The sequence below is a fragment of the Cebus imitator genome, unplaced genomic scaffold, assembly GCF_001604975.1.
Source record: "Cebus imitator isolate Cc_AM_T3 unplaced genomic scaffold, Cebus_imitator-1.0 Scaffold78, whole genome shotgun sequence".
NCBI classification, from domain to species: Eukaryota; Metazoa; Chordata; class Mammalia; order Primates; family Cebidae; genus Cebus; species Cebus imitator.
The window spans coordinates 761403-781764 of record NW_016107393.1 but is presented as its reverse complement, the minus strand read 5'-3'; the positions used below and the strand labels follow the sequence as shown (position 1 = coordinate 781764).

Here is a 20362-nt window from a genome sequence, read left to right as displayed (position 1 = left end):
TACTTGGCATTGGAAACATAGCAGACATCAGAGCCTCAAAGAACTTAAACTTCTACCAGATCCAGACTGAAGAAAATGGCTTATTTATTTTACTTATGGAGACTGGGTCCTGCTCTGTTGCCTAGGCTGTAGTGTAGTGGCAGAAACATCCAGCCCCAACCTCCTGGGCTCCAGGATCCTTGTGCCTCAGCCTCTTGAGTAGCTGAGGCTACCATGCCTGGATAATTTTTTTTTTTTTTTTTTTTTGTAGAGACTGTGTCTTCCAGGTTGCCCAGGCTGATTTCAAAACTCTTGGGCTCAAGCAGTGGTCCTACCTTGATCCCCCAAAGTGCTGGGATAACAGGTGTGAGCCACCATGCCTGTTTCCGCAGTTTTTAGGGGGACACACTACTTTTGAGCCAGTTTTGCTCCTGATAGTGTAATGCTGGAGGCTGGGCAGGGGAGATGATCTGCCTGAAGGGGCTGAGAACTAGGATGCTCTTACTCTTATAGCATTGAGCAAAGACACAGTCTTAGAGAACTACACAGTATTCAGAGTTTTCGGGTAGGAGAAGGAAAGTCCTTTAAAAAAAAAAAAAGTACAGGGGCTGGGTGCGATGGCTCATACCTATAATCCCAGCACTTTGGGAGGCCAAGGCAGGCAGATCACCTGAGGTTAGGAGTTCGAGACAAGCCTGACCAACCAACATGGAGAAACCACCGTCTCTAATAAAAATACAAAATTAGCCAGGCGTGGTGGTACATGCCTGTAATCCAAGCTATTCAGGAGGCTGAGGCAGGAGAAACCCTTGAACCCGGGAGGCGGAGGTTGCTGTGAGCTGAGATTATGCCATTGCACACCAGCCTGGGCAACAAGAGCAAAACTCTGTCTCAAAAAAAAAAAAAAAAAAACAGAGTACAGGTCAGACATTGGGCAATTTTCTCATAACAGAATTTCATATGCCATTAATTTGGTTAAAGACTTGAATAGCACAGAACAATTCTGTAAGGGTCAGTTTTCAAAGTAATTCCTAATATTTAATGAATTTTTAAGCAATAGAAATTGCAATAGTAAAGTCTAGCTTGAAATCTAATTTGTAATAGGTTGAGCAGGTGACAACCACCACCCCCTGGTGGTGAGATGAGACCTAGGTCCTTCAGATGAGACCTAGGGCCAATTGCCCATTTGGCATCTCAGGTCTCAGGATCCTCATTTATAAACCTGGGGTTTGGACTGGGGTCTCCGTGATCACTGTCAGCTCTCCTTAGGCAGTTAGATGTTCTATATGTAGTTTAATGGCCAGTAAACACCTGTTCCTGACTGATACATCTTTGGTAAGAAAGCCTTTTCCTGGTCTTTAATTAAGGAGCAGTTAGATGGGTCAGGCTGGCTGGACTAGCTTTTACAAGTCTGCCTTGTCTGTTAGAAAGGCTGAGCTTGCAGATTGTGCCTGTCACGCTTGAGTGTTCCTGAGACTTTGCCCAACCTCAGTCTTATCTTCAGGTACCCCAGCCTCTGCATTCCTTGCCCCTACAAAATGTGCTGCCAGTTCCAAAGGCACAAATGAAAATCATCTTGGCTGGAGCATGGCTAGGCACACACCCGTGGTTAAAGAAATGCTGTTGGCTGGCTGACACTTCTGGAGTGGAAGTTTCTTTCTTTCTTTGGCCTCAATTTTATTGTTAAAAGATAGTGGAAAAGGCCTGATTTTGAAATGATCCTGGAATTAATGTAGGAGGCCTTGTATTAAGCAGTTAATGTGTATTTATTGAGTGGGTACCATGTGCCAATATGATACAAGGCGTGAAGGACACAGGAGTTGGGAAAGGCGTGGAGAAATGCACGCCCACACTGCTGGTGCAAGTGTAAAAGTTACAACCTCTATGTAGGGCTATTTGACAGTATATACTCTTTGACTCAGCAATTATTATCTCACAGATACCTTCACACATTTGTGAAATGATTGACATACAAGAATATTCATTATAGCATTATTTGTAATGGCAAAAAGAAAAGTCAGATGGGGGACTGATTAATTATGTTATTAAATAATGTTTTAGTACATCTGTGTAATGAAATAATGTCCAGTCATTAAAAATAGTGAGACAAAGGCTGGGTGCAGTGGCTCATGCCTGTAAATCTCAGTTGTGGCTGGAGGATTGCTTGAGACCAGTCTGGGCAACATTGTGAGACCCTGCCTCTACCAAAAAAATAAAATATATATATATATTAGCCAGGCATACTGGCACATGCCTGTAGTCTCAGCTATTCAGGTGGCTGCGGGGGGAAGATGGCTTGAGCCCAGGAGGTTGAGGCTGCAGTGAGCTGTGATTGTGCCACTGCACTCCAGCCTGGGCAATAGAACAAGACCTTTTTTGTTTGTCCTCACAGAAAAAAAAGGACAAAACACAGCTTTATGCCCTGATGTAGAACCATCTCCAAGATATATTAAATGAGTGTGGGACACTATGATTATATATGATTATGTGTATAAATGGTTTCCTAAGAAAACAGAAAAAAAACTGATACTAGTGATTGCCTTGGAGGAACATAACTGGAAGATTACTTTTGCAACTTTTAAATTTTATACCATGTACACTTGGTATCTATTTTTAAAAAGCCATTGTTAGACCCTAAAGTAGTTTAGTCAGACCATAGTAAGAAAACCCTATAAGACATACAAAATATGGGGTAATTACTGGCTTTCTGAGGATTGATTTCAATGTGAACCTCTCCTTATGCAAGTGAGTTGTCCTGATTTCAATGCTAAGCTCTCCATGCAAGTAAGTTGGCCCGAATTGCCTGTTAAATTGTCTGGGGCAGACAGGTCTGAGAGTCCGGAGGGCAGACCTCAACTCTTTGTTTCCCACGTGGGGAGACGGCATGGGGCTTAAGTGGTTTCCAGACTGTGTCTGTTGTGGTGTGAACACCAAGGAGCTGTGGACGAGCTTCCCAGGCTCAAGGTCAGAAGGTCTGGGTTGGAGTCCTGTCTCTGCTACTTGACAAATATGTGATTTGGGGCAGGTTGCTTAATCCCCGAAGACTCAATGTGTTCATCTAGAAATGAAGATTACAGGCCGGGCATAGTGGCTAACACCTGTAATCCCACCATTTTGGGAGGCTGAGGCAGGCAGATCACCTGAGTTCAGGAGTTCGAGACCAGCCTGGCCAATATGGCAAAACCCTATCTCTATTAAAAATACAAAAATTAGCTGTACGTGGTGGCAAGCACCTGTAATCCCAGCTACTTGGGAAGCCATGGCAGAAGAATCGCTTGAACCTAGGAGGCGGAGGTTGCAGTGAACTGAGATGGCACCACTGCATGTACTCCAGCCTAGGCGACAGAGTGAGACTGTCAAAAAAAAAAAAAAAAATGATTATAATGCCTGGCCCACCTTCCTCATGCTACTGTCGTGAAACTCAGATAGTGCCCACGAACACTCCTATAAACCTATAAACCCCTATAAACACTTCTATTACAGCTGCAAACACAAGCTGTAATAGAAGCTGTTAGGTACCTATGAGGCCAGCAGGCTACAGCAAGAGATGCTAATTAAAAAAGAATTGAGGTGAAGCAAAGATCTTTTCCCTCTGCCAAATAACTTGACAAGAGTTGTAAAATTAAAAAAGTAGACCCTAGGTAGTTTGATAATCCCTTGACCTCTGACCCTGCCAGATGCTCTCACCCTCTAGACCTGTTTCCTTATTTGCAAAATGAGAGGGGCTGTCTGGGTAACTCCTGTGGACCCTTCCAATTGTAGCATTCCGTGACAGTGTGGCGTTAACAGTAATTCCCATCTTGGTTGAGATGGATGAGTCATACTAACTAAAAAGTCAAAATAGGAGGAGGAAGTCTCTTTACTATGAGAATTTTCCTTGAGCTGGAGACTCAGAGCCTCTGGGGGGAAATGAGGGAAAACATTGCCACCACCAAGAGGGGAGACGAAGGATGCATAAAGAGAATGGAGATGTATTTACTTCTTGTGTGTTCTTGCCACTTCCATAGCCTCCTTTGCTTTCAAATGCCCAGTTGGGCTGGGCCTTTGGAAAATAGGCTTAACCATTGTTTATTGGAAGGATATTGACACAGTGGGCCAGTTATACACTTTATGGCAGTGGTTAACTCCTCTGTGAGGTCTTTCTGTGCAGATTTAGTGGCACCTCCTCCATGTTGCCTGGGCTTCTCATCACTTTGTCTTATAACTCAGATCAGAGACTGTCTCTTACTTATCTTTGTAACCCTGGCACATGAGGGGTGGTATTAAATGGGTAGGTGGATTAATGATTCACTTAGGGTATTTACACTAATCTTGTTGAATTTGACCACTACCTTTATAACTACCACCATTCTGTTAGAAGGAAGTTTTAACTTTTTTTTTTTTGAGACAGGGTTTTCACTCGTCACCCAGGCTGGAGTGCAATGGCACGATCTTGGCTTACTGCAACCTCTGCCTCCTGCGTTCAAGCAATTCTCCTGCCTCAGCCTCCCAAGTAGCTGGAATTACAGGCGCCTGCCACCACATATAGCTAATTTTTGTATTTTTAATAGAGACGAGATTTCACCATGTTGGCCATGCTGGTCTCAAACTCCTAATCTCAGGCGATTCACCCACCTCGGCCTCCCAAAGTGATGGGATTATAGGCGTGAGCCATGGCACCCAGCCTGGAAGTTTTAACTATTAATAGCTTATTATTTCAAAAGTTATTTCATACTCAAAAAAATCCACACTTAAAAAATTTAAATATATCCCTTGGTCTACTGGGGATCTTTTCATTTAAGCTAAGTGTTTTATTGTAATAATAATAATTAATAATAATAAAGTTAATAAAATCTATCTAAAATTCATACCACCAGCACCCAAGGTCTCTGGCTAGAGTAATAAATGGCATTTAGTACTTACTTAGCCCCCAAGCCTGGATGACTGACTGTATGGACTTATTATTGCTTTTAGCTATTTATGTAAGTAACATGAAAATTGGCCAGGCATGGTGGTTCATGCCTGTAATCTCAGCACTTTGGGAAACCAAGGCAGGAGGATCAGTTGGGGCCAGGAATTTGAGACCAGCATTAGCAACATAGCAAGAACCATTTCTACAAAAAATAAAAAGAATTAATCAGGCATGGTGATGCATGCTACTTTGGAGGCCAAGGTGGGAGGATCACTTGGAGTTAGAAGCTGCAGTGAGCTAAGAAGTTGCCGCTGCACTCCAGCCTGGGCACCACAGGGCAAGACTCCATCTCTTTTTAAAAAATCTGAAAAGGACCTCAAAGATTGAACTAATAATTTATCTTTACAAATGCAGGACCAAAAGGGAGGGTAAAGGATCACTTGGGGAGTTTAGAAGTGGCAGAAGTATCTTTAGAGAGCCCTATGGTGTGGATGTGCTGGTGTGTGTGCCTATCCTCATAGGGGACTCCCTTGGAGGAGGAGGGCACCCCAGCATGGGCAGCAAAGCTGTTTGACTTCAAGGTGGAGATGTGAGGCACCTGGTTAGTCCGTGCTCAGTTAATTTCTATGGAGGTTAGGTAAAGTAGGTTAGGGAGTTGGATCCAATGTTCCTGAAGGTTCTGTTGGTAATATGGCAGGGGTCGGGTTGGGAGCGGGGAGGGTTGGATCATTCTAAGAGCAGTAGAAGACCTAATTCCAAAGGTGAGGACAGCATTTAGAACTCCATACATACATGGCTTGTTCAAAAATGGGGAAGAGATTTAAAAAACTCTCCTAATGTTCGCTTGTCAAACCAAGCCATTCTCTCAGCAAAGTCGTGAAACCCTTGCATAAGTCCTTTAAAGCTTAGCAGCAGTATCCTACTCAAAAAAAAAAAAAAAAAAAAAAAAAAAAAGCAACTCCTTGGGGACCCAGATGTGAAACCTCTCATGGAAAATTCAGCACCATGTGCTTTTTGTGGCAGGTAGGATCACCTGCTGTTTTGGAAATTAACTGGTTTTCTCTGACATCTTTTTGACTGAACTCTGTATGTGCCTCTTGAGAAAATAATCCAAATTTTTGCCGTCTCCACTTTCCAGTTTTGCTTTATCTTTGCATCATGCTCTGTAGTTTCCAGGCAAGCATAACGGGTGAGAGTTCCAGTAAACTGGCTTGATCATATTTCTTAGATTGAGTCATGACCGAGAAACTTGTTTTGGAACAGGAAGCAGCCCATGAAAACGTCTGCACGTGGTAACCTGCCAGATTGAAGAAACTGGACCGCTTTCTAGTGGAAAGATAAAAGGGTGGAAAAATGGTTCTATAACTCAGGGAATGGTAAATTTGCGAACTAGAGTTTTAACTTGTTGAATAATATGTCTTTGTGTGTATTTGGGCTTCTTTATGCTGTTAAAAGTCTAGTTTTTCAAGATTAGGGAAAGGAAAATTTGGATTCGTGTTAACTGTTACCGCCTCTCAAGTGTCTCTGCTATGTATACAACATGTTGCTAAGCCAGTTATTTTTCTTTAAGGAGCTTTAGTTACATAGAAATAAACCTGGCAAAATTTACACTTGGCCTAGAGGAGCGTAAGGCCTCTTTTGTCTCCAGTATTCTGCGATTCTGTATTTTAAATACTTACTTTGCAATTACTGTAGCAACACAGTCAAGACAGCAAATCAATCTAGTAAAACCAAAAGTACTAGAATGTGGGCAAATAGAATGGCCTAGAATTCTTGCTGAGAAAACAATTGGCTTTGCTATATTCTTGTAATGCAGTGTGAGAGAAGCCAGAGAAGTAAATAGGCAGGTAAATATTTATGAACCGTAATAGTCATCAGCACGATGTATTTTAAAAGCACATCTGCTCGGGGTCATTTTGCTTTAAGGATTATGACTGCAAGGTAGAGATTTGTAAATGAAGGAGATCTCTGTTGTTGTGTTTTTGTTGTTTTGTTTTTGGTTTGAGACAGGGCTGGAGGGCAGTATGTGATCATGGCTCACTGTAACCTTCATTTCCTGGGTTCAATTGATCCTCCCACATCAGTCTCTCAAGTAGCTGAGACTACAGGAGAGTCCCACCATGCCTGGCTAATTTTTAAATTTTTTTGTAGAGTTGTGGTCTCACTATGTTGCCCAGGCTGGTCTCAAACTCCTGGACTCAAGCGACTCTCCCACCTCAGCCTCCCAGAGAGCTGGGATTACAGGTGGGAGCCACCATGCCTGGCTGTTATTTTATCAATTCTTCAAAATTCAAGGATGCCCTCAAATGTTTTTGCAGCCTCATATAGCTCTTAATTTGGTTTATATTCATCCAGATGGTAGGATATGATTCATGTTCCACCAGGTTTTATTCAGAAATACTCGGGCAGTGTCTATGGAAAAAAAACACTGAATCAGATTTAGCTTTTAGGTAAATAATATCACCTGGGCATAATATGAAGAATGAAATGTATGAAAGAAAAATATAATCAAGTGTAACTTAGACTTTGAATGGGGGTAACTAAGATTTGGATGAAGGAGGGATCTCGGGAAATAATGTTAAAATGTTTATTTTTTTAATGGAAATACATGATTTTAAGAAGGAATAACTTAAGACAGTCCAACTTTATACTACATTAAAGTATAAAGAGCAAGGATCAGTTTCGCTTTCTGTTTAGAGTTACTGTGTATAATTAATTTTTTAACAGTTTACTGATGAAATTTATTTTTAGAAGGAAATCTCCTACCACCTTCCTGTCATTCTCAGGGCAAGGTAGAGGGTAGGAGAGGGAAGGGAGCCTCAGGGGTAGTGGGAGGTGCAGGCCTTAATTACCCATTTGAGTGTATAAAGAAACCATTTTATCTTTCATTTCAAATACTTTGTCTCAGTTTAATGAATACCGTTAATTTAGGACAAGCATTGTATTATCTTTGCTTTACTTTTTCTGACTTTTTGGATCATCTAAGCGTGATAAATGCTGGTTTATTCAAGGCGCTAAAATTGACTTGCAAAAGACATACTTAGTATGGATTCTGCATTCAAGTCCTTTCTTTGTTTATCCTGGTACAGAGATGTTTGTTTTAAAGTGGTATGAGTTAATTGTCCAACTTCAGATTTTCCCTGAAATGTATAACAGATTATCCAGTTGGCAAATGATGATATATATTTTTTAAACATGAATATTTCCCGTAGGCCAGATGGTGATTTAACATGAATTGTCCAACATTTGTGTTTCTTATCAAATTGTCTTCTTTTGTCTAAGCCAAGCTAGCAACATAATTTGGAACACACTCAGGAATCACCAAGGACAACAGCAAAAAAAAATATTCAGACATGAAGTGGCAGACGACATTTGCTCCATATGCCTTGCAAAGGCTCATGGCCAGTGCTCACATAGCCCTTAGAAAGCTTTCTCACCCGTTGTAAGGAAGTACCTGTGGAGTGCTGTGCAAACCATCTACCTGCTTTCCTCTCTCTCCCCAAACCCTACTTATCTAACACTTATACTGTGGCCTTCCTCCTCGGAGGACTTGCACTTCCTCAAAGCCCTGGATTTATGTGCAGAAGAGCAGTTTTAGTTCTTCCTTAGGCACTTCCCTTTCCTCCTTCCAGTGTCACGTTCTTGTTTGGGCTCCATCTGGAAGATTATTTCCTCTTAGATGATGTGTGAGCCTTGCAGAGAGCTGGGTCATTTGCGGAATAAATCATGTGCCCGGTCACAGGGTTCTTTACAGGAAATGGTCGCTGCATATTAGCTTAGCACAAAACACAATAGTGAGCTAATGGGCCTCTCCAACAGTAAGTCTTCAGTTTTAACTTCTGCTGGTTTTTTGTTGTTTTTTTTTTCAACATAAAACTTTGAAAGTTTCGTACAACATCAAATTTCTGCAGCATTTTGCTGAAACAGATGTGAAAATCTGAGTCGCACAGAGTATGACATTAAGGCCATAACAAGAAACCCATTGTTGCTGCATTCTAAATTTGATCAAGATGTCTGTGTTTGGGAATCCAAAATAGTTGCTTCAAACTCAGCTCTTTTCTTTTATGAAGCAGGGTCTTTTTGTTTGTTTTAGAGATCTCTCATAGCAAGAAAAAATATTACATAAACTTTTTTTTTGAAACAAGGTCTCACTTTGTTACTCAGGCTGCAGTGGCGCAATCTTGGCTCACTGCAGCCTTGACCTCCAGGGCTCAAGCAGTCCTCCCACCTTAAACCCTCCCCCCCATGTAGCTTCTAATTTGCTTATTAATTTGCTTTATTATCTGCAAATAATTCAGAATCTCTCTGAAATCAAAATCCGTTTTTATTAACAGCATGTTAATAGTAGTCTAATTCAGACCTGCCCTGAGGAAGAACCAAGCAATGAAGTTGTCCATGATTTTGGAAGTTAATTGGTTCATTCTTTCTGATCATCTAGATAGTCCCAATGTTATTTTAGGCTCCCCCTAGTTAGGCCCACAACTTCATTATTATCCATTGGCTTGGACTTTGGTCTCGCTTATGCAGCAAGCAGTAGAGCCTATATCACTGTCGACATGTAAACATTTGCATATTTTACATTTATAGAAAGATCTCTTTCACATGTCTCATTTGATCCACTAACATCTGTATGCTTGGGTAGGATGCAATAATTAAGCAATGTATAGCTAAAACCATCCAAACCCCTCAAATATCATCTGATGGGAAGGAAAAGGGGGGAAAAGGAAATGGAATGTAGTTGTTTCAACTCCTGGCATGACTGACACTGACAATTTTAGAGTAAATTCCATTAGGGATTTTATTCCAGTTCATGAGGTTCTAAGGATACTTTGCAATTCAGATTTGTGAGATGTTTGCAACCTAAATTGCTTCAGTTGCATGAAGCAATTATTCTGGGATCTTCTTAACAAGGAGAAACCTCAGGCCCGGGAAGTCTGGGGTAAGTGAGGCAGGGATGAGCCAAAGTGCACTTTTTCCAGATGCAGGGACAAGTATTTGAGTTTCTTTTACTGACCTTGCAAAGAGCTTTGCACACTTTGCACATCAGTTCTTGAGATGGGTGGGAACATGGACTGCCTATTTTATAGAGAGAAATGAGTTCAATTACGATTGCAGGATCATGCATTCTTTAATTTTTGGTGCTAGTACTTAGTAGATGGGAATGTATTGAACACTTAATACCTTGCTTGGGCAGATAGCTCCAGTTTGCACAAAGTCTAGATACGATACTCTGCTATATATCTAGATTTACTGAGAAGAAATGGCCCAAGCTAATTAGAATTTCAAAGCAGGTTTCTCAGCCGGGCGCAGTGGCTCCCGCCTGTAATCCCAGCACTTTGGGAGGCTGAGGCAGGCAGATCAGTTGAGGTCAGGAGTTTGAGACCAGCCTGGCCAACATGGCAAAACGCTGTCTCTACTAAAAATACAAAAATTAGCTGGGTGTGGTGGCATGCACCTGTATGTAATCCCAGCTATTTGGGAGGCTGAGGTGAGAACCGCTTGAACCCAGGAGGCAGAAGTTGCAGTGAGCTGAGATTGTGCCACTGTACTCCAGCCTGGGCGACAGAGTGAGACCCCATCTCAAAAAAAATAAAGTAGGTTTCTTAATACCTTGGAATGTTCTGTCTCCATGATGACCTCTGAGTAAACATGTCCATCAAAATGGAGACAAATCAATTTTTAAAACAGAAATTATTCTCATGCCTATTTCAGTGGGGATGCCCCTGAGAAGATAGCCGTGTGTGACTGAATGCTCTGTGGTTGCTCTTTTGTTGCTCCTGGCCAGAAAACTCATCTAGATGACATGCTTAATCCACCCTGCAGACTGGCTGTTCCATACTACCAAGATTCCAAAGCAAAGTGTATATACAGTCGGCGCTATGTAGCCTCTGGTTCAATGATGCAACCAATGGCAGATTGGTTCAAAAATATTTGGAAAAAGGCCAAGCGCAGTGGAGTGGTTCATGCCTGTAATCCTAGCACTTTGGGAGGCCAATGCAGGCAGATCACTGGAGCCCAGGAATTCGAGACCAGCCTAGGCAAAATGGCGAGACCCCATCTCTACAAAAAATAATTAGCGGGGCTTGGTGGCATGTGCCTTAGTCCCAGCTCCTTGAGAGGCTGAGGTGGGAGGATTGTTTGAGCCAGGTGAAGGCTGCAGTGGGCCATGATTGCATCACCACACTCCAGCTTGGGTGACAGAGTGAGATCCTATCTCAAAATGAGTAAATAAATAATAAATTTCAAAAAAAAGTTGGGAAAAAAAATTTAAAAGCATAATATGCAAATAAAATACACTATAACAGGTATTTACATAGCATTTAAACTTTATTAGGTATTGTAATCCAGAGGTGATTTAAAGTATGTAAGGGGATGTGCATAGGTTATATGCAAATGCTACGCCATTTTATATTAGTGTAGGCTCATGGTAATAAATCATGAACCCGAGTGAAGCTGCCAGGCTGTGTGTCCTTGTTCAGCCGCTTTCTGGTAGTATCTCTTCTTTCTAAACCTCAGTATTCTTATACCGTAAAACAGGGATATTTTATGTGTATAAGGCTGTTTTGAGGAATAGTTTTTATATGTAAAGTACTTAGAACAGTGCATGGCATATAGGAAGCCCTTAATAGACACTGGCTTAAAAATAATTAGGTATATCCTAGCAAGGTATACCTAACTACAGGTGCTGTTTTAACTCTGCCTACTCTGTGTGCTTTACACTATATATTGTTGAAGGCTAGAATAATGAGGAGCCCCATGAGCAGGGTTTCATAGCATTTAAGATTCCAACACCAACCTTCAGTCATGGGTACAGGTGGCCTGTGCCATCCAGCTAGCTGTGCTGCCTCCAGGCTGGGTGGCCTGCTCCTCCTCTGTTGGATAAAAATAGCCTGACTCCTCACTGAAACCACCACGTTATTTGTGTCCTTGGGAAGATGAAAGTAATAGAGCTGTAACCCTGGCGTTGCCAGCTGTCAGCAGAACTGAAACACAAAGTGTGACGTGTATCCACACTGTGCCCACTGGCCTTCAGGTCCCAACTGCCATTCCCCCATCTTGATTTTTTTCCATTCTCAAATTCATTATTTCCCCTATAGGTGATTTGTGAAATGGAAACAGATTTAGATTTCCTACCTATTTAGATTTTTCCAAAGACTAAATTTTGGAAATTTAGAATTTCCAAAAATTACAAATCAGAAAAACTGCTATTGACACATACATGGTTAGGAAATTCTGGATGTGGTTCCTATGCCTAGCCTAGTCATATGAATTCTCTCCCCGTCTATCTCTTTTTGTATGTGAAACAGGGTCTTTCTTGCTTGTCACCCAGGCTGCTGGAGTGCAGTGGTGCAATCATAGCTCACCATGGCCTTGACTTCCTGGGCTCAAGTGATCCTCTCACTTCAGCCTCCCTAGTATTTGGGACTATAGGTGCGCACCACCACGTGCAACTGATTTCTTTTGGTTTTTAGTAGACACAGGTGTCACTATGGTGCCCAGGCCAAGGTCAAACTCCTGGGCTCCGGCAATCCTCCTGCCTCGGCCTCCCAAACTCCTGGGAGGAGGAGGAATAAGTCACCAAGCCCAGACTCTCCTCATGTATCTTTTACTAAATCAAAACCTTCACTGTTTGTAAGAGTCTTCCTGTATCTTAAAACTTAATACTTTCGATCCTTCCCTGGAGCCAGGGTTTTATTTATTTTTGAGACAGGGTCTCTCTTTATTGCCCAGGTTGGAGTGCAGTGGGTGATCATGGCTCACTGCAGCCTCAACCTCTTGGACTCAAGTGATCCTCCCACCTCAGCCTCATGAGTAGCTGGGACTACAGGTGTGCGCCACCACACTTGTTTCTCCTCTCCCCGCCATTGGTAGAAATAGGGTCTCTTTATACCCAGGCTGGTCTCAAACTCCTTAGATGAAGCGATCCATTCCCCCCTCAGCCTCCCAAAGTGCTGGGCTTGCAGGGCGTGAGCCACCGCAACTGTCCCTGTCTTTTTTTTTTTTTTTTCATCTTTGAGATGGAGTCTTGCTCTGTCACCCAGGCTGGAGCACAGTGGTGTGATCTCGGCTCACCGAAACCTCTGCCTCCTGGGTTCAAGCGATTCTCCTGCCTCAGCTTCCTGAGTAGCTGGGACTACAGGCGTGCACCACCATGCCCAGCTAATTTTTGTAAAGAGGATTATTGATAATTTCTCAGGAAGGAAGCTGGTGGATTCTCATCCCTTTCTCAACTTTTTGTTAAGCAGTAGACAACCCTCGTCTTAAACTTTTTCATGTCTCAACTAAAACTCAAGTCAAAAGGAAGTTATTTAATAGGTGAGCCACAGAGATAAGAGTAGCAAGCAGTGATGGGAGAAGATAATCTAGTGTAGGAAAGATGGAAAGAATGGTGATATTTCACAACTGCTAGATTGATCCTTTAACTTGGGAGTTATCCCTCTATAAACTGGATATTTTCTGAGCAAAGTTTAAAGAAAACTCCATATATTTACTCAGTAGTGTTTTCCAAACCCTACTTCTCATAAGCCAGTGGCTTAGAGTGCTTGCTCTAATTTCTATTTTCCATTAAACAAGAGTGGAATTTCTTTTAATTCAAACCATTTGTGACTTTGCCCTTTAGTGACCTCTACCATCACCCAGTCATTAATGATCCAAGTGATTTGAATGGATGGCTATGTGTTTGTAGGTTGTTTGTTGTCTTATGAATAGATTCATTGAATGGAATTAACTGTGCTCTTCTAGAACACTGGACCTGTGTTCTCATTTAGATTGTATTTGTAATCTCCCCACTCCCCACCATCAACAGTGGCATAATGTGAATTAATTTATGTGGTATCTGCCATCATAACCATGGTCTCTCTCCTTCCTTTTTTTGTTTTAAACATAGGACATGGATTTGATTGACATACTTTGGAGGCAAGATATAGATCTTGGGGTAAGTCGAGAAGTATTTGACTTCAGTCAGCGACGGAAAGAGTATGAGCTGGAAAAACAGAAAAAACTTGAAAAGGAAAGACAAGAACAACTCCAAAAGGAGCAAGAGAAAGCCTTTTTCGCTCAGTTACAACTAGATGAAGAGACAGGTGAATTTCTCCCAATTCAGCCAGCCCAGCACATCCAGTCAGAAACCAGTGGATCTGCCAACTACTCCCAGGTACAGAGTACTCAGTTCTTGGGAAAGTTATGGCAGGGTTTAAGTAAACACTGACCAAGGAATTAAAATATCTGGATTTGCATTCCAGCTTTGCCTTTCACTGTGTCTTTTACTTACCTTGTCAAATCTACTTTTGAGTTCAGTACCCAACGTACTAATCTTACAAAGTTATTGTGAGGATTAGGAGGACATAAGTTACATGAAAGAGTTTTGTAAAATTCAGAAACCTCCTATAAGGATCAAGTAGCAACAGAAGCAGTGGCAGTAGAACCAAGTAATAGGGATTACATACAGTACTGTGGCAAGCACTGTTTTAAGAACTTAACATATACTGACTGATTTAATCAACACAACTGTATGAATTAGGTACCATTATCCCTATTTTATCTACGAAGAGCAACTGAAGCTCAAAAAGGTTAATTTGCCCAGAGCACTCAGAAAATTGGAGGAGCTAAGATTTGAACCCAGGTGGTCTGGTTCAAATTGTGCCCTGAGGTGATCTCTGAAATAAGATATTTACTTAACTTGATTGTAAACATTTTATGAACATCAATTATGAATATTTAGCTTGGCAATGGAATAATCATTTTTGTCTTCTTTTGTGTCATTCCCTTTTATCAGGTTGCCCACATTCCCAAATCAGATGCTTTGTACTTTGATGACTGCATGCAGCTTTTGGCGCAGACATTCCCGTTTGTAGATGACAATGAGGTAAGGTATAAAACAACTGATTAATAGCAAAACTCCATAACTATATAATAACAATCATATTCTATGTAAGTCCCTTCAATAAGTCTCCATTTAAAAGAGTAAACATATTTTTAGGAGAAAATTTTTTTTTTTTTGAGACGGAGTTGTTTCGCTTATGTTACCCAGGCTGGAGTGCAATGGCATGATCTCGGCTCACCGCAACCTCCGCCTCCTGGGTTCAAGCAATTCTCCTGCCTCAGCCTCCTGAGTAGCTGGAATTACAGGCACGTGCCACCATGCCCAGCTAATTTTTTGTAGTTTTAGTAGAGACAGGGTTTCACCATATTGACCAGGATGGTCTCGATCTCTTGACCTCGTGATCCACCCGCCTCGGCCTCCCAAAGTGCTGGGATTACAGGCTTGAGCCACCGCGCCCGACCAGGAGAAAATTTTTTAACCAAGGAAATACTCTGTCAAGGAAACCTTAGTCTATAGATAACTTTACAATTAAGAAAAAAAACAAACAAAAAAACCCTTCACATAATATAAAACCAAAACCATTTACTATCGCATAGCCAGAAACGTGGATAGTATAACCATGGAAACAAATAACTCATTTGTTACAAGTACCTAGGAGGTTTTGGTGAGTAAAGAACAAGCTGGGCAATGAATGAATACTTGTTAACAATTTTAATAAATCTGTTTTATCTAGTACCACTGTGCTAGATATTACATAAACTAAATCCTAAAGATTATACTTAAACATTTTACAGTTTACTTTCAAATGCTTAGGCTGAAACTATTAGGCCAGCAAATAGTAAATGTGAGTCAGTAGGGTAGGAAAAAAAGACTTGTTTCATTATTTACAAACAGGAGTCATGATTGGTTAGTAAGTAGAGACACGGAACTGCAGCTGATTCCACTTTGTATTGTGATGGTGCCTTAGAGCTTACTCATCTCGTTGGTGGAAGACTCATTAATCAATGACTTATCAATTTTAGGTTTCTTCTGCTACGTTTCAGTCGCTTGTTCCTGATATTCCTAGCCACATCGAGAGCCCAGTCTTCATTGGTACTAATCAGGCTCAGTCACGTGAAACTTCTGTCGCTCAGGTAGCCCCTGTTGATTTAGACGGTATGCAACAGGACATTGAACAAGTTTGGGAGGAGCTATTATCCATTCCTGAGTTACAGGTAACTAAAATAGAATGTAATACTGAAGATATTATTTTATATTTAGTGCCTTTAGTCATTCTGATTATTTATATGCCACCTATTTATAGGAAGGATTGGAGGGTGCCTTTAAATTAGTCATGAGTGCTGCCCATGCTAGTTAAGTGGGTTGGATATCCTGAGGAATTTTTTTTTTTTTTTTGGAGACAGACTCTCAGTCTGTCACCCAGGCTGGAGTGCAGTGGCGCTATAACTGGGACTACAGGTGCTCACCACCACGCCTAGCTAATTTTTGTATTTTTAGTAGAGATAAGGTTTCACCATATTGGCCAGGCTGATCTCGAACTTCTGACCTTGTGATCCACCCACATCGGCCTCCCAAAGTGCTGGGACTATACGCATGAGCCACCTCGCCCAGCCAAGGATAGAATGTTATAAACCTGACATCTGATGTGGGAACTCTGAAAATAATCCATATACTTAGGCATAAATATGTATTAGAAATGAGAATTATGTATCTCTGAACCACAGAGGTAATAAATTATAGAGATAAGCCTGAAGAGAATGTGGATAGGAAGTTTATCTAAATTTATTGCATGTGGATTAACTTTGATTTATATAGTATAAACTTCTTTCTCATGCAGTGTCTTAACATTGAAAATGACAAGCTGGTTGAGACTACTATGGTTCCAAGTCCAGAAGCCAAAGTGACAGAAGTTGACAATTACCATTTTTACTCATCTATCCCCTCAATGGAAAAAGAAGTAGGTAACTGCAGTCCACATTTTCTTAATGCTTTTGAGGATTCCTTCAGCAGCATCCTCTCCACAGAAGACCCCAACCAGTTGACAGTGAACTCATTAAATTCAGATGCCACAGTCAACACAGATTTTGGTGATGAATTTTATTCTACTTTCATCGCCGAGCCTGGTATCGGCAACAGTATGCCTTCACCTGCTACTTTAAGCCATTCACTCTCTGAACTTCTAAATGGGCCCATTGATGTTTCTGATCTATCACTTTGCAAAGCATTCAACCAAAACCACCCTGAAAGCACAGCAGAATTCAATGATTCTGATTCTGGCATTTCACTGAACACAAGTGCCAGTGTGACATCACCAGAACACTCAGTGGAATCTTCCAGCTATGGAGACACACTGCTTGGCCTCAGTGATTCTGAAGTGGAAGAGCTAGATAGTGCCCCTGGAAGTGTCAAACAGAATGGTCCTAAAACACAACCAGTACATTCTTCTGGGGATGTGGTACAACCCCTGTCACCATCTCAGGGGCACAGCACTCCCATGCATGATGCCCAATGTGAGAGCACACCAGAGAAAGAACTGCCTGTAAGTCCTGGTCATCAAAAAACTCCATTCACAAAAGACAAACATTCAAGCCGCTTGGATGCTCATCTCACAAGAGATGAACTTAGGGCAAAAGCTCTCCATATCCCATTTCCTGTAGAAAAAATCATTAACCTCCCTGTTGTTGACTTCAACGAAATGATGTCCAAAGAGCAATTCAATGAAGCTCAACTTGCATTAATTCGAGATATACGTAGGAGGGGTAAGAATAAAGTGGCTGCTCAGAATTGCAGAAAAAGAAAACTGGAAAATATAGTAGAACTAGAGCAAGATTTAGATCATCTGAAAGATGAAAAAGAAAAATTGCTCAAAGAAAAAGGAGAAAATGACAAAAGCCTTCACCTGCTGAAAAAACAACTCAGCACCTTGTATCTCGAAGTCTTCAGCATGCTACGTGATGAAGATGGAAAACCTTATTCTCCTAGTGAATACTCCCTGCAGCAAACAAGAGATGGCAATGTTTTCCTTGTTCCCAAAAGTAAGAAGCCAGATGTTAAGAAAAACTAGATTTAGGAGGATTTGATCTTTTTTGAGCTATTTTTTTGTATTATATACTAAAAGCTCCTACTGTGATGTGAAATGCTCGTACTTTATAAGTAATTCTATGCAAAATTATAGCCAAAACTAGTATAGAAAATAATATGAAACTTTAAAAAGCATTGGAGTGTCAGTATGTTGAATCAGTAGTTTAACTGTAAACAATTTCTTAGGACACCATTTGGGCTAGTTTCTATGTAAGTGTAAATACTACAAAAACTTATTTATACTGTTATGTCATTTGTTATATTCATAGATTTATATGATAAACATGACATCTGGCTAAAAGCAAATTGTTGCAAAACTAACCACTATGTACTTTTTTATAAATACTGTATGGACAAAAAAAATGGCATTTTTTATATTGTTTAGCTCTGGCAAAACAAAATTTTAAGAGCTGGTACTAATAAAAGGAATATTATGACTGTTAAAATTATTTCTTTGGAATTCCTTTGAGTTTATTCACACAGTAGTGTTTTCCATAATCATCTATTTAATACATTTAGATGTTTTGCATCTTTAGAATGTTTTCTTTGAAAATATAAAAAGAATTTTATGCTAAATTTCTAGTAACAGGGTTATGGAGAAAGAAAGTATATCAAGAAGATACTTTGCCTCTTCTTCAATAGCAGGTACATCTAAACCCAAGAAAATGTTATACACTGACATGAAAGCATTGATTCATTTATTCCCATAAATAATACACCCACTATACACTAGGCAGAGTTTGAAGTAGAAAGGAAAAAACCAATACCCTACCCTGGAATTTGCATTCTAGTGAAGAGGAGGTAACAAGCGTACTCCACTGTTAGAATTGGATGGGGAAAAACAGTAAAAAGCATCACAACACAAAAATAAGGCTGTAAATTGGAAGAGCTTTACTGAGGTGGCAATATTTGAAGGTGGGGGAGAAGCCCTTCTCATAGCTAAGAGCACTGCAGACAGGATACAGCAGGTCCAAAGGCTGCACATTGGAGAAGAGAACAATGTGACTGAAGAAAGGGATGGGGGTGGAATATGGCAAAGCCTCGTAAGTCTAGAGGTGAGGAGCTACTGGTGCTGTTCAGGAGTAACATTCAACTGGTTTTTAAAAGTTCCTTCTGGGGTTTGTGACTGCTGGCAGTGGCAGCCTAGCTTTCTGATAAAGGAGTGTAGTTAGTGGCAGGTGATTGTACCACTCTGGATGGAGGCTAAAGAAGCTGAGCTGGAGCTATCGTCAGTGCAGTGGTGGCAGCTGGACTGGCCATTTCTGCTGCAGGTTTTGCAAGCCAGGAAGCACATGCAGCAAGTAAAACAGGTTTTTCAAAGTCTACAAAAATCTGTCTTCAGTGGTGGCTGTTAGAGAGGTGGGTTTGAACTCAAAATGACAAAATAGGAAGCAGCCTGTAAGCCTTAGAATACTACCTGTAAGCCTTACTGCCAATAAGGGAAAAATAAGATGCTCGGTGACAAATATGATCTTAAATCGCCGAAAGAAGGATCTCCTTATATAGCAACCAAAATCACTAATGCTAAAGATTTACTAGGTCAAGCTCAAAAATTAGACATGAATTTTAGGTTCCTACTTTTTATGTATATGAGTATCAACTTTCTATAAAATGCCTCAGAGCTACAACTTTTCACGCTCCCTCTGGCTTGTGTGTTGAGAACAGTATAGTGGGTTAAGGATGGGGGTAGGGAAACCAATTGGAAGGTTCATGCATTATGATGATGGCTTGGTCTAGGAAGAGAGAAGAGGGGTAGTTAGGGACACTGGATTCTGCCATGTCTCAAAGAACTAAAAGGATTTTCTGGTAGAATGGATGTGAGACAAGGAGTTGAACATCTTTAAAAACTAAGCTGTCCAAAAATGAAGATTGGATAGAGGAGAGGGATCCAGATGGAAAAATCAGTTCTTTTTTGGACATACTGAGAGATCTATTAGACATAACTAGAGTATACAAAAACAAGTCCCCTCAAAAACCTTTGAAAATCTGCATGCTCATGGTAGTGGGTGCCTGTAATCCCAGCTACTCAGGAGGCTGAGGCAGAGAATTGCTTGAATCCGGGAGGCAGAAGTTGCAGTGAGCCAAGATCGCGCCACTGCACTCTAGCCTGGGTGACAAAGCGAGACTCCACCTCAAAAAAAAGAAAAAAAAGAAAAAAATCTGCATGCTTTCCAATGAACCAGTTATCAATTTCTTCACCTAAGCAGATTTCCTTTGTTCATATTATTTTGCCTTTTTAAAGTGAGGAAATGGAGATTCATTTAAGTATGCTTAAAATAAGCATTACATGTGTAACTATTCAGTGAAGACTCCTAGCAACCCATTAGGAGCAGTGTAGTGTTAGAAATCCTGTCCCTGGAACCAGACTGCATGGGCTTGCTGCTAATTCCTAGACTGATCTTTGGCAACTCACTTTAGCACTCTCAGGCATATTTTCTCATCTATAAAGCACAGTGCAGCACTGGTCACAGTAGCAGACTTGGAACCAACCTAAATACCCATCAATGACAAAGAAAATGTGGCACACATAATACCATGGAATACTAGGCAGCCATAAAAAAGAATGAGTTCATGTTCTTTGCAGGGAC

The 20362-nt window shown here is 41.0% G+C and overlaps 1 protein-coding gene and 1 pseudogene across 3 annotated transcripts in view; both read left to right on the top strand.

Annotated features, from left to right (window-relative positions):
- The window catches only part of NFE2L2 (nuclear factor, erythroid 2 like 2), a 35191-nt gene extending 16971 nt beyond the window's left edge, over positions 1 to 18220 (top strand). For all 3 annotated transcript variants that reach the window (XM_017532645.2, XM_017532647.1, XM_017532648.2), the window contains exons 2-5: positions 13758 to 14024; positions 14646 to 14735; positions 15716 to 15907; positions 16531 to 18220. In XM_017532645.2, the coding sequence (XP_017388134.1) occupies positions 13758 to 14024; positions 14646 to 14735; positions 15716 to 15907; positions 16531 to 17757 (1776 nt within the window). In that variant the 3' untranslated portion in view covers positions 17758 to 18220. The remainder of the gene's footprint in view (positions 1 to 13757; positions 14025 to 14645; positions 14736 to 15715; positions 15908 to 16530) is intronic.
- Positions 18221 to 18359: 139 nt separating this feature from the next.
- On the top strand, positions 18360 to 20362 carry LOC108307321 (annotated as a pseudogene).